Raw genomic sequence first — 12,319 nt, forward strand, 5'->3', positions numbered from 1 at the left:
GGGAGACAACCAGTTGATGTCTCTCTCTCACATCGATGTTTCTCTCTCTCTCCTCTTCCCCCTCTCTCCCTCGGCTTCCACCCTTCCACTCTCTAAAAAGCAATGGAAAAATATCCTCCGGTGAGGATTAACAACAAAAATTCCCTGGCCAGGTAGCTCAGTTGGTTAGAGCATCGTCCCAATACACCAAGGTTGTGGGCTTGATCCCTGGTCAGGGCACATACCAAAATCAACCAATGAATGCATACACAAGTGGAGCAACAAATCGATGTTCCTCTCTCTCTCCCCCCAAAAAGGAAAATATCAATAAATAAAATAAAAAATAACACTAAAAATAACTGGAAAAAAACTGCATAATTAATCGTTATGAACACTATGTGTACAATCAGGGCATTCTGGCACATTCTCCCCGCTTGCCCTCCCAGCCTCCGGGTGTGCGGGGAGGCGCAGGGCTGCAAACTCTGTGGCTGAGACCTCCCTCTTTCCACGCCAGCTGCTTGGAGCCTCAGTTTCCTTCACTCAAGGCATGGATGCGCCGTCATAACTGTTCATCTGGTGGGATTACCCGGCGGATTACAAGAGCTGAGAGCAGGCCCAGGCCCAGTCACACCCTGAAGACAGCTATTATCGTAAGCCTTTCCCGGGAGAGACAAGATGCTGTTTCTCTGCCTGCATGTTCCTTCCTTGTTCTGCACCGGGGGAATGTCTGGTTATTTGTATCATTCTAGATTCTGAGTTGTAACAGAAACTCAAGTTGCTCACTTTAAAGGCCAGGGTTTCAGGCCTGGTTACAGGGTGGGGGCATTGGGGAGAGTTCAAAGATCCTATCAGGACTCAACCCTCCTCGCCTCAGGCTGGGGAGGCAGGTTGGGCTCCCAGGAGCAGGGCCTGCTCTCCAGGGCCCTGCACTGGCCCGGGCCTGCGCGGCACCTCCTCAGCCTGGGCACCGGCTGCCTGCCTGCCCAGGCCCTGCCCTGGAGGCTCTCACTTTCCCAGTCCTCGGGCCCAGGTTCCAGAAAGAAGCACTTCCCTGAAAGCTCCAGAAAAAGTGCCTGATGGGGCTTTTATTGGTCTGGCATGGTCACGTGCCCACACTGAGCCAATCGCTGCCGCCAGAGGGCTGGGGCGCGCTGATTGGCCAGGCCTGGGGCACGTGCTGGGGTGGGGCAGGCCGGGCCAACCACCTGGTCTTGGAGGAGGCTGTGGAGGAGGGGCAGATGCTGGGCCGGGAGGCCCCAGGCCCTCGCCCCCCATTATTTGACTTCTTGGTCAGGCCCCCTTATTCCAGGAGCCCTCCCCTCTGTGCACCCACAGCGGCCTGACATTAATTTCCTATCATTCATTTCTCCACGAATATTTAGCAGGTGCTAGGCACAGAGCAGGGGGTCCAAGAGGAACCCCAACAATCACAGGCTGGAAGGAGGGGGTGGAGGCAGCAAAGGGAGCTGAGGGGGGTGCTCTGTGCGGTGGGAGAACGAGGCCTGAGAAGCGAGGGGGTTTCTGGGAGGAATGTGGGCTCAGGTGAGACCAAGAGGTGACCGCGGGCCTGGGCAGCAGGGAGGGTGCGGTGACCTCGCAAGAGGTGCGAGCGGGGACACAGCCCTGCGGGGCGGGGTGAGGAGAGGCTGGGAAGGTAGGGAGTGGAGAAGGCAGGTATAGACGCATTTTAAAAAAAATCATTATTGTTGAAAGTATTACATGTCCCCCTTCCCCCCCATCAACCCCCTCCAGCCCACCCTGCCCCCGCCCTCACCACTCTACTGTCTGTGCCCATGGGCCATGCATGTGTGCACACACGGTCTTTGGTTGATCACCTCCCACCCACCCTCCCCCGCCTTCCCTCCAAGATTCCGCGCTCTGTTCCATGCTTCCATGTCTCTGGGTCCACTCCGTTCATCAGTTTATTTAGTTCATAAGATTCCACATATGAGTGAGACCATGGGATACTGGTCTTTCTCTGACTGACTTATTTCACTTGGCATGATACTCCCCAGGTCCCTCCATGCTGTCCCAAAAGGTAAGAGATCCTTTTTCACTGCTGCATAGTATTCCACGGTTAGACACACCTTTGGCGTTTCCTGTGGGGGAGCAGAGAAATGGGAGGAGGCAGGAGGACATGTAGGAGCAAGGGAGAATTTCCCCACTCTTTTTGAAAATACTGCCCAGGGGGACGGAGGCTGGCGGCTCAGGAGAGCATAAAGGGGAGGGCAGCAGGGGGAGGGTGCCCGAGATCAAGCTCAGGGTAGGAGAGCCCGCGGGGCAGGTGGGTGCCAGGCTGGGAGATGTGTCCGTCTCTTGACCGGAAGGTGAGAGGGATACTATGTGTTGGCTTCCGTTTTTTTCACTGAAGAGGGAGGTGAGGGCTGGCGCTGGGTGTGAGGGAGGGCAGGAGGGGCTGTGAGGGGTGGAAGGCAGGGGAGAGGGTGTGAAATCTTAGTCTCAGAGTGGGAGTGTCACTGAAAAACATGGGGAGCTGCTGACTCTCTGCCAGTTTGCAGTTTATCACACATTCCCAATCAGAAGGGTTGTGTGTACCCCACCCCCACCCACCCGAGCTATAGGCGGGGCAGGAGGGGTTGGAGGGCTCCCCGTGGTGGGAGGAAGGAGGAGCTGGGAGGGCCAGGAAGTAGGTACTGATATCTGTTTCAACGACGGGGGAGCTGAGAGGTTCAAGGTCAGTGTTGTACCCAAGTGGCCTTGGGATCAGACAAACTAGTACAGGGTCTGTTAGGTGTTCCTACGTGTTTGTTGAGAAATGTGAATGGTGGGACCGCCCGGTGATGCACCCACAGTCCCATCCGGACGCCAGGCAGCCCCCAGCCTGGAGTTGGTGGGTGGGGCTGGTGACTTCCTACCCTAAGACATGACTCAGGGTTACCTGTGCCCGGGTAGGCCGGTCTTTTCAGAGTTCAGGGGCAGAACTTCGCAGACACCCACTGAGCATCATGCTTTTCGCCCCGTCTCTCAAGCAGTGCTCACTTCCAGAGAAGTCACAGCCCTGAGGCCGGCGGCCCAGCCCTGGGGAATGCCACCTCAGGACCTCTCCCCTGGCTTTGCTGTCTACGCCCTACCCAGGCCAGCTGGCAGGGGGCATGCCAGGGGCTCACCCCGCACTGCCTGGGGCTCTCCAAGGAGAGGCTCCCCTGGAAGGCCAGTCCAGGGCCATGGGCTCTGAACTCGGCGGGGCAGGGGTCACCTGGTGGAGGGCGGGCTCCCAGCCCTTTATCTCAAAAGCCGTTTAGGCAGAAGGGAACCCGGCCACTTCAATGAAGTTAATAATAATGGTTCATGCTGCAAAAAAAAACCACACAAACAACACACACCATCGAAGCGAACAGTAGTTATTTGGGCTATAAAACCATGAAACTCCAGATTTCTCCCTGTAGCTATTTATAACCCTGAGCTGGTGTAAACTGTCCCCATATTAAGCTCAGGTTTGAAGTAACTTAAAAGAAAAATAGCCGTCGCTGCATTTAAAAAATTCAATTACAGACCTCTCGCTGGCTAATTATGGACGAACAGCCTGGGGTGGGGAGGGGGTGGGGGTGGGGCAGACACCGACCATCAGCTCTCCAGTGGCCCCGGGCCGCCGGTGGGGTGGTCGGTCTCCGGGGCGGGGATGCCGAGGGCGGGGTCGTGCTCTCCCCCTCCGGGGCCCGGGGTGGAGGGGGAGGCCAGGCCGGCAGCAGATCCGGAAAAGTGGCTCCTGCCCGGGAGGAAGCTGACCCTCCTCCCCTGGCCCGGGCTGGGGATGAAAATAGCTTCTTCCTCTTTACCCATCCGGGCCCCCAACCCGTTCCTGCCAGTGCGCCCCTCCCCCCGGGACGGGTCGGGCCCTGCGCTGGTCTCTAAGCGGCGTCGGGACCGCGGGGACCCTCCCGTCCGGCCTCGGCGGGCGCGGCGCGCCCCGCAACTCGGGCAATTACGGTGACTTCCCGCCTCCCCCACCAATTAGCTGGACGAGCCCCGCGAGCTGCCGCACCGCCGCTTTCCCTCCGGACACTGTCACCGGGGAACCCCGCCCTCGGCACCAGGGCTCCCCAGGCCCTGCTGCACCCCCGAACCCCTTGGGGAAAGTGGGGGCGCAATTAGTTTCTTTCAATTAGTTTCCTCTTTGTATGGACCCATTCAAACTGTGAGATGTACTCCTCCGCGCGAGGGGGAAAGTAGTCCCGAGCTTCCATTCAATTTCTGCTCTCGTGTCGCCCCTATTTTACTTTTTGAAGCCGGTGGGCCCCTCGGTGGGGCCCCTCGGGGGATGTGGGGGCCGAGGCCGCCGGGGGTGCGCGCAGGGGAGGGGGTGGGCACCCCGGCAGCGGGAGGGGGCGGGGAGGCGGCGAACTCCTCGCGGTGCCGGGAGAGAGGGATCATGGGGCGTAGAGAGATTGCAAACCTCAAACCACGTACAGCGGGCGATACGCGTCAACCGAACGTGACCAACGGAAGCCCGAGCCCCGCCCCTCCTCCCGCCCCGTGCCTGGGACAGACGGGTGCGCCGAGCCAACCGGGAGGCAGCTCCCCGTCCAAATCCCACGAGAGCCAATGGGGAGCGCGCGGGGGCGGAGCCGCTCCGCATCGCGTTGGGCTGCACGCGGCTTCCCCCCGCGGCCAGGCCCCGCCCCTCCCCTGCCTCCCGCCCGCTGCTCCCGGAGTAGTTGGAGCAGTGAAGTGCGGGCGGTGATGAGAGCGAAAGTTGCGCTCGGCTCGGCGCTGGGGGCTTGAAGCGGCCCCGCGCTCCGCCCGCCTGGGCCGCCCCCAGCCCCTGCCGCGCCCGCCGGGGCCCGCGCCCGCCGCGCCCCCGTCCCGTCCCGTCCCGGCGCCCCCTCCTCAGGAGCCGGGGTCCCCGTCCCTCTCGCGCGGCCCCGGCCCCCGCTGATGCCGACCATGGTGGAGAAGGGCCCCGAGGTGTCAGGGAAGCGGAGAGGGAGGAACAACGCGGCCAGCGCCGCCGCCTCGGCCGCCCCCCGCCTCGGCCGCCTCGGCCGCCGCAGTCTCCGCCGCCGCCGCCGCCTCCTCCTCGGCCGCCTCGGCCGCCGCCGCCCCCAATAATGGGCAGAATAAAAGTTTGGCGGCGGCGGCGCCCAACGGCAACAGCAGCAGCAACTCCTGGGAGGAAGGCAGCTCGGGCTCGTCCAGCGACGAGGAGCACGGTAGGTGCAGCCGCCCCGCGCCCGGCCCGCGCCGCCCCGCGCCGCCCGCGCCCGCTCACCCGGTGCTCTGCTTCCCCGCAGGTGGCGGCGGCATGCGGGTGGGACCCCAGTACCAGGCGGCCGTGCCCGACTTCGACCCCGGTGAGTAGCGCCCCGGGCCGGCCGGGAGCCCGAGGGGGCGGGGAGCCCCCGGACAACTTTCTTTTTGTGTGTGCGCCCTGCCGTCCGCGGGGAGAACAGCAGGCGCGCCGGGGAGGGGAGCACGCCCGGCGCGGGGTGCCCGGCCGCCCCCCGCGTGTCCCCGGGACCCGAGGCCGCCCGGTCGGACGCCCCTGGCCTGGGGGCCCCGGCGGTGCCCGGGCCGGACGGGCTGCGCCTCGGCCCGCGGGAGGGTGGCCGTGCCGGAGAGTTAGCATCCCGCGAGCCGGGCCCGGGCGGCCTCGGACCCGGTGCCCCGGCGAGGGCTGCCCGGGGCCTCTCCCGCGGCGGTCGCCCCGCGCCTCCGGGAGGCCCCGTGCCGCAGTCCCGGGACCTGTCTGCCGTGTGTGTCCCCCGGCCCCCCTTCTTCAAAGGGAGGGGTTATGGGAGGCCAGGACCTGCCGGGACGGAGCCTCACCTGTGATCTCCACCCCAAGAACCCTGCACCCCCGGCCGGAGCGCCGCCTCCCCTCGCGGCTGCCCCGTGTGGAAGCCAGTTTCGAGCGGTACCGGGAAAACCCAACCAGACAAAGGAATCGGTCGGGTTAATGCACGCGGTTCTCGCCGTCTTCAGAGGTTGCCGGCGTCGAACCGGTTTCCGAGGACGCGGTGTGACCGCCCCTCCCGCGCCCGGAGGGGACGCGGAGGCTCCGGGAGCCCGGAGCGGGCAGACCCCCGGCGGGAGGGTCGCTGTGTCGGTCGCCCCGCTCGTTTCTTGGAGAACGGAAGAGCCAAATAAATGCTTTTCCTGGGAAGCGAGGCCGCAGGACACCGCGGACGTGGTCCCGGAGAACGGCCTCGGCGCCGAGGCTGCTAGTCAGGTGCCAAACTCGGGGTGTCCTTTGAAGTGAAAACGCGCGGGGACCCCCCGAGCGAGCTCTTGGGTGCCCTGGCAATGAGGGACCTTTCCCACTCGCGCTTCTGGACGCGGGTCCCCGGGCGTGAACCGCTGGAATGCGGGTAGTCCAGCGCCCGGCTGCCTTCCCTTCAAACTCCGGCCGGTTGGGTGCTTCCCGCCCCCGCACCTTCCTTTTGGGTCCCTTCTCCCGGACCGAGTGACAGGACCGGCCGGGCCCGCGCCTCCGTCCCCCGCGCGGCCGCCAGGGGAAGCGCTGCTGCTTGGCCCGCTCTGCATCTTGTAGGTCAAGCCCATCTTTGTGGTAGCGCACCGAACACAAGGCTCCACTGGGAGTTTTGGGTGCACTTTGGTGATGTTAGTCTGGAAAGCTTTTCCTAAAGACGCCCGCTGTGGCTAAGGGAGAGGGCCTGTGTGGGGCACCCCAGGGGTTAGATGCCTGACCTTCTGGTGTATGTCCAGCTCTGCGTGCATTGAGCCTAACCTTAGAGTTGTTCTCTTCTTGAAACGGCAAACGTAATAGGATTGGTGTGGAGTTGTCCTTGCATGTTCGCGGGGATAGCCACCAGCCGGAATTTGCCAGAGACCTGCCACTCAGGCGGTAAGACATTGGAAGGGTTCTGCCAGGTGTTTTACTGCCAAGCGACTGGGTCTCGGTAGTCACATTTCCAGATTGCCCGTTTTGTGTTTGTGTTCATCTCGAAAGGCATCTGACGGGTATGGAATACATTCGACCCTGTTGTGCCAGTCTGAGCAGCGGGACGCGGCCCTGCGTAGTGCCGGGCGTTGTGGGGCTTACTGTTTCCTAGTGTTTCAGGTGTGTTCGCATCCAACTTAAAGGCTAAGGGAGAGATGACTTCCATTTTGGAATAGACTTAAGACCTTAAGACTATCTCCCCCCACCCCCCCAGTACAAGTGAGGAGTAGTATGGATTGAGACTGTGATTGTTACTATTTCTCCGTGCCTGTTTTTTTTTTTTTTTTAAATACGTTTTTATTCATTTTTAGAGAGAGAGGAAGGGAGAGGGAGAGACAGAAACCTGGATGAGAAACATGGATGGGCTGCCTCCTCACGCCCACACTGGGGATGGAGCCTGTAACCCAGGCCTGTGCCCTGAAGGGGAATCCAACCATGACCTATTGGTGCACTCAACCACTGAGTCACACAGGCGGGGCCCTGCCTGAGTTTTGAATGCATATCTCTTTCTTTCTCTATATTAGAATTTGAACAGGTAGGTGAATGTGAAACTCATCAGAAAGCCTTTTTCCTCCCTGTGGTAAAGATGTGTGAGTGTAAAAAAAAAAAAGATGTGTGAGTGGAAGAAGTTGATTTCAATTTTTTTGAAGTCAGATTTTATTTTCCCCCAGTCTCCCAACTTGACCCTATTTAGCTTTAAAAGCAAATGGTTGAAACCAGGACCACCTGTTATTCCCTAGTATTCCAAGGAAAATTCATTCCTCTCATCCCTCGTAAGTAGTGAATGAAGTGGCCCTGATGTGCTGATTCAGCTCTTCTGATCTAATTAAGACCTAGACTAACTCAGTGGATTATGGCATAACTTGTAAGCATCTGTTTACAACGATAGAAAAAGTTTTATCAGTTCGATTTAAAAACAAAGCAGAATGCAGTCTTATACCTTCTTTTTTTGACATTGACTTTTTAAAAAAATTCTTTATTGTTTAAAGTATTACATATGTCTCCTTTCCCCCCATTGACCTCTCCCCGGCCACCCCTCACCCCCCAGCACATGCCCTCACCCCCCCTAGTGTCTGTGTCCATTGGTAATGCTTATATTCAGGCATGTAAGTCCTCTGGTTGATCTCTTCCCCCCCACCCCCCTCCCCTGCCTTCCCTCTGAGGTTTGACGGTCTGTTTGATGCTTCTCTGTCTCTGGATCTGTTTTTGCTGTTTATGTTGTTCATTATATTCCTTTAACTGAGGCTTTCTTCTCACTGGTCTAGGCCAGCTTTCCCTTCCCAATGCCACAGCCTGTGCTGATGTGTCCTTTCCGCTAGTTTAGTGACCATGGTCAGTAAGGGAGCCATGCTTCCTTACCCCATCCGTGGCGAGTTATCTGCTGGCAAAGCTGGGTTTGTTTGGACGTGAGTAGTGTTTTCTGAACAAAAAGGTGCATGTTCCCAGTGAGCGTGCAAAGGGGAAGGAGCCTGGAGCCCGTGCATTTGGTGGATCACGTCTGGACTACTCTTTCCGTCTGTTGTCTTCTCGCTGGAGGAGCGCAGGGACAGGTTTTCGGGTTGACTCACGCTCTGTTTGCTGAAGCGTGTGTTGCTGTCGCCTTCTACCTGAGTTGGTTTTCAGTATCACCGTTCACTGATAGTAAAATTAAGACTCTTACAGAAGAGGAATGTTAATGGTACATATTTTTGTGGTAATGGGCCTTTAAACATGCAACCCATATTTGGAACATTGAACCCAATAGATTGAATCAGATTTGAAATTGTGGTTGTATTGGTTCAACTATCACTTCAGAGTTGACTGGTATTAAAAGATGTATTACACTTTACTGTGGAATAATTTTACTGAACAGGGCATCTTGATCTGCTTTTCATTTCTTTTTATTGGTGGTTCTATGTACCTCTGTGAGCACATTATTTTCTATGCTTTAGTTTCATTGTAAAAGTCAGTTTTATAGATATCCTAAAATTCATAAGTTACGGTGAATGGTTTGTGAGTCAAACATACTTTGAAGCAGTCTTCACCAAAAGAGCAGTCAGGGTGATGATGAATCCTGCGAGCGGGCACGTCATTCAGCAGTGTGGCAGGGAGACCCCAGAGCTGGTCGTCAGGAGGTGGGATGCCCGGCCTCTGTGATTAAGAAGGTGACAGCAGGTAGAGTTGGTCATTTTATTCCCAGAAGCCTGTTTCCCGGGTCATGCATGAATCAGGTTCTTTTCATCACTGAGAGTCTGTGGTTATGCCAGGTACAGTCACCTTTAATTTCATGTTTACTTCGGGAGCAGGATAGAGCAGACGGCGAGCTCGGGCCGAGAGAGTTGTGAAACCCGCTCACCTCCTCGCAGTGCTTCTTGCCACCTGTGTGCTGACCCTTGGGCAAGACGCTTCATTTTTTGTTGTTGTTAATCCTCATCCGAGAATATTTTTTCCATTGATAATTAGGGAGAGTGGAAGGGAGGCAGGGATGGGTAGAGAGAGAGACAAACATTGATGCTAGAGATAGAGATATACATCCATTGGTTGCCTCCTGCACACACCCTGACTGGGGCTGGGGATCGAACCTGCAACCTAGGTCTGTGCCCTTGACCAGGAATTAGGAATCGAACCCATGAACCTTTGGTACTCTGCCAACACTCTAACCACTGAGCCCCACCAGACAGAGCCATTTGTTGATTCTTGTATGTGCCCTGACTGGGGATCAAACTGCAGCCTTGGCATATTGGGACAATGCTCTAACCAACTGCGCTATTGGGCCAGGGCTTCTTCCTTCCCATTTTTTTTTTTTTTTTTTTGTAATTTCAGATCAAGTTTCTAGATGTACACAAGAAACCTTTTTTTTTTTTTTTTTAATATATTTATTGATTTTTCACAGAGAGGAAGGGAGAGGGATAGAGAGCCAGAAACATCGATGAGAGAGAGACATCGACCAGCTGCCTCCTGCACATCCCCCACCGGGAGATGTGCCCGCAACCAATGCACATGCCCCTGACCGGAATCGAACCTGGGACCTTCCAGTCCGCAGACCGACGCTCTATCCACTGAGCCAAACCGGTCTCGGCACACAAGAAACCTTGAATCCATCCCTGGGTCAGGGGAAGTACACATTAGGTAGGTTGTGAGCTAGGGAGTTTTTTTGCTTTATTTTTATTTTTATTTTTAAAAAAATATATTTTATTGATTTTTTTATAGGGAGGAAGGGAGAGGGATAGAGAGTTAGAAACATCAATGATAGAGAAACATCGATCAGCTGCCTCCTGCACACTCCCTACTGGGGATGTGCCCGCAACCAAGGTACATGCCCTTGACCGGAATCGAACCTGGGACCCTTTTGAGTCCACAGGCCGACGCTCTATCCACTGAGCCAAACCGGTTAGGGCAAGGGAGATTTTTGCTTTAAACTTGTCTTTGAGAGTTAATGCTTTTGAGGCACGTTCTATGGCAATCTTCTCTTCCATGGGGATGACTGTGATTAAAAGGTTAGCTGGGCCCAGCCGGTGTGGTTGAGTGGTTGGTCATGGATCTAGGAACCAAGAGGTCACCGGTTCAGTTCCCGGTTAGGGCACATGCCTGGGTTGTGGGCTCAGTTCCCAGTGTGGGGCGCACAGGAGGCAGCCGATATGTGTCTCTCTCCCTCTCCCTTCCTCTCTGAAATCAATAGAAATATCCTATATAATAAAAGGCTAATATCCAAATTGTCCATTCCACCAGGGGGCAGGGCTGGCCAGCCAACGCCCTAGGCCCCTTCCCCGGCTGTGCATGAATTCGTGCACAGGGCTTCTAGTATCTATGAAATAAAAGCCTAAGCAACTATTGCAACCGAACGGATGACCGAACAGGCTGCGTGGGGCGACCAGGCCGGCAGGGGGGTTAGTGAAGGGTGACCAAACGACCAAACAACAGGCTGCATGGGGTGACCAGGCCCGCAGGGGGGGGCAGTTGGGGCGACCAGGTCGACAGGGTGGGGGGCAGTGAAGGTCGACCAGGCTGGTGGGGGGGGCAGTTGGGGGCGACTAGGCTGGCAGGGGGGGCAGTAAGGGGTGACCAGGCGGTGGGGGGTGCAGTTGGCAGCGACCAGGCTGGTGGGGGGGGCAGTAAGGGGCGACCAGGCTGGCAGGGGGAGCAGTTGGGGGTGACCAGGCTGGCGGGGGGGCAGTAAGGGGCAACCAGGGTGGCTGGTGGGGGGGCAGTTGGAGGGGACCAGGCCGGCAGGGGGGGCATTTGGGGGTGACCAGGCCAGCAGGGGGGGCAGTTAGGGGTGATCAGGCAGGCAGGCAGGCAGGTGAGCAGTTAGGAGCCAGTGGTCCCGGATACTGAGAGGGATCCTGGATTGGAGAAGGTACAGGCTGGGCTGAGGGGACACCACCCCCCCCCCCCCGCACGAATTTCATGCACTGGGCCTCTAGTTTAATAATAAATAAATAAAAGCAATGTTAAGGGTCATTTGTACTGAAGAAATTTAGACTTACTCTTATTCATTTTCCTTGGTATTATAAAGTTCTGTGGGGCAATTTAGTTTAAAACGGTTGTTGGAGATGAAACATCAAAGTTCTACCTAAGTTACTATATTCTTCCCCAGTTTACCAAACTTTTAATATTTTCCTCTCTGCTACAGAGATTGTTTTAATTGACTTAGTTTAACCTTCACTTCCTCTGAGCCTTTCTTCAGAGGTTCCATGCATAATTTAAAAGAAATAAGGCTTCTATTTTGTTCCCTTATTCTAATGGAAAACAATGTTTGCTATGGAGTAATACGTTAGTGTTTATATTCAAACAGAGAAATCATGTCTGTTTGTCTGTTTCTATAAGCATAACCAATGGACGCAAGATACTGGGTGTGTGTGTGTGTGTGTGTGTGTGTGTGTGAGAGAGGGCGTGTGCCAGGGTGTAGGGGAGGCTGGGGGAAGGTCAATGGGGAAAAAAAGGAGACATATGTAGTACTATTTATAATACTTTAAACAATAAAATAAAATTAAAAGAAATAAAATCAATTAAAAACAAACAAACCAAAAAAACAGAGACTTTGAAATCATGTTCTGGTGAGAGCTACTCTAGCAGCACAGTGAAAGTCTGAGGAAGGTAGGGATTGTGAATCGAATGCTGACTTCATGATTGGGGCTGCGTTAATAATTCTTGCAGAGCTAATTAGCAATTGTGGAAAATACTGTGATCCTAGAAATGATAGGGAGGGGCATAATTGCAATATAACAGTTTCATTTTGTGTTCCAGAAGCTAAATCTCTGGTTGATTTTTATTCTTTCTATAATATTTTAAAGTTGGTGTAAGGTAGCAAGTGTTTTGCTAAAATGTTTGAGAGAAATAAATATTTTAAAGTAACATAAAATAACATTTAAGTTATTAAAACCCTAAAACTACTTTTTCAAATTAGTCAAATTCTTTAAATGTGTGGATCTTAATAAA

At 55.5% G+C, this 12,319-nt stretch overlaps 1 protein-coding gene across 1 annotated transcript in view; it reads left to right on the forward strand.

Moving 5' to 3' along the window:
- The first annotated feature begins 4,641 nt into the window (after window positions 1-4,641).
- The window catches only part of RCOR1 (REST corepressor 1), a 105,376-nt gene continuing 97,698 nt past the window's right edge, over window positions 4,642-12,319 (forward strand). The window contains 3 exon segments of the mRNA XM_079767885.1: window positions 4,642-4,961; window positions 4,963-5,150; window positions 5,232-5,291. Coding sequence (XP_079624011.1) covers window positions 4,876-4,961; window positions 4,963-5,150; window positions 5,232-5,291 — 334 coding nt within the window. The 5' untranslated portion in view covers window positions 4,642-4,875.

Source organism: Cnephaeus nilssonii, assembly GCF_951640355.1.
Source record: "Cnephaeus nilssonii genome assembly, chromosome: 4".
NCBI lineage: Eukaryota > Metazoa > Chordata > Mammalia > Chiroptera > Vespertilionidae > Cnephaeus > Cnephaeus nilssonii.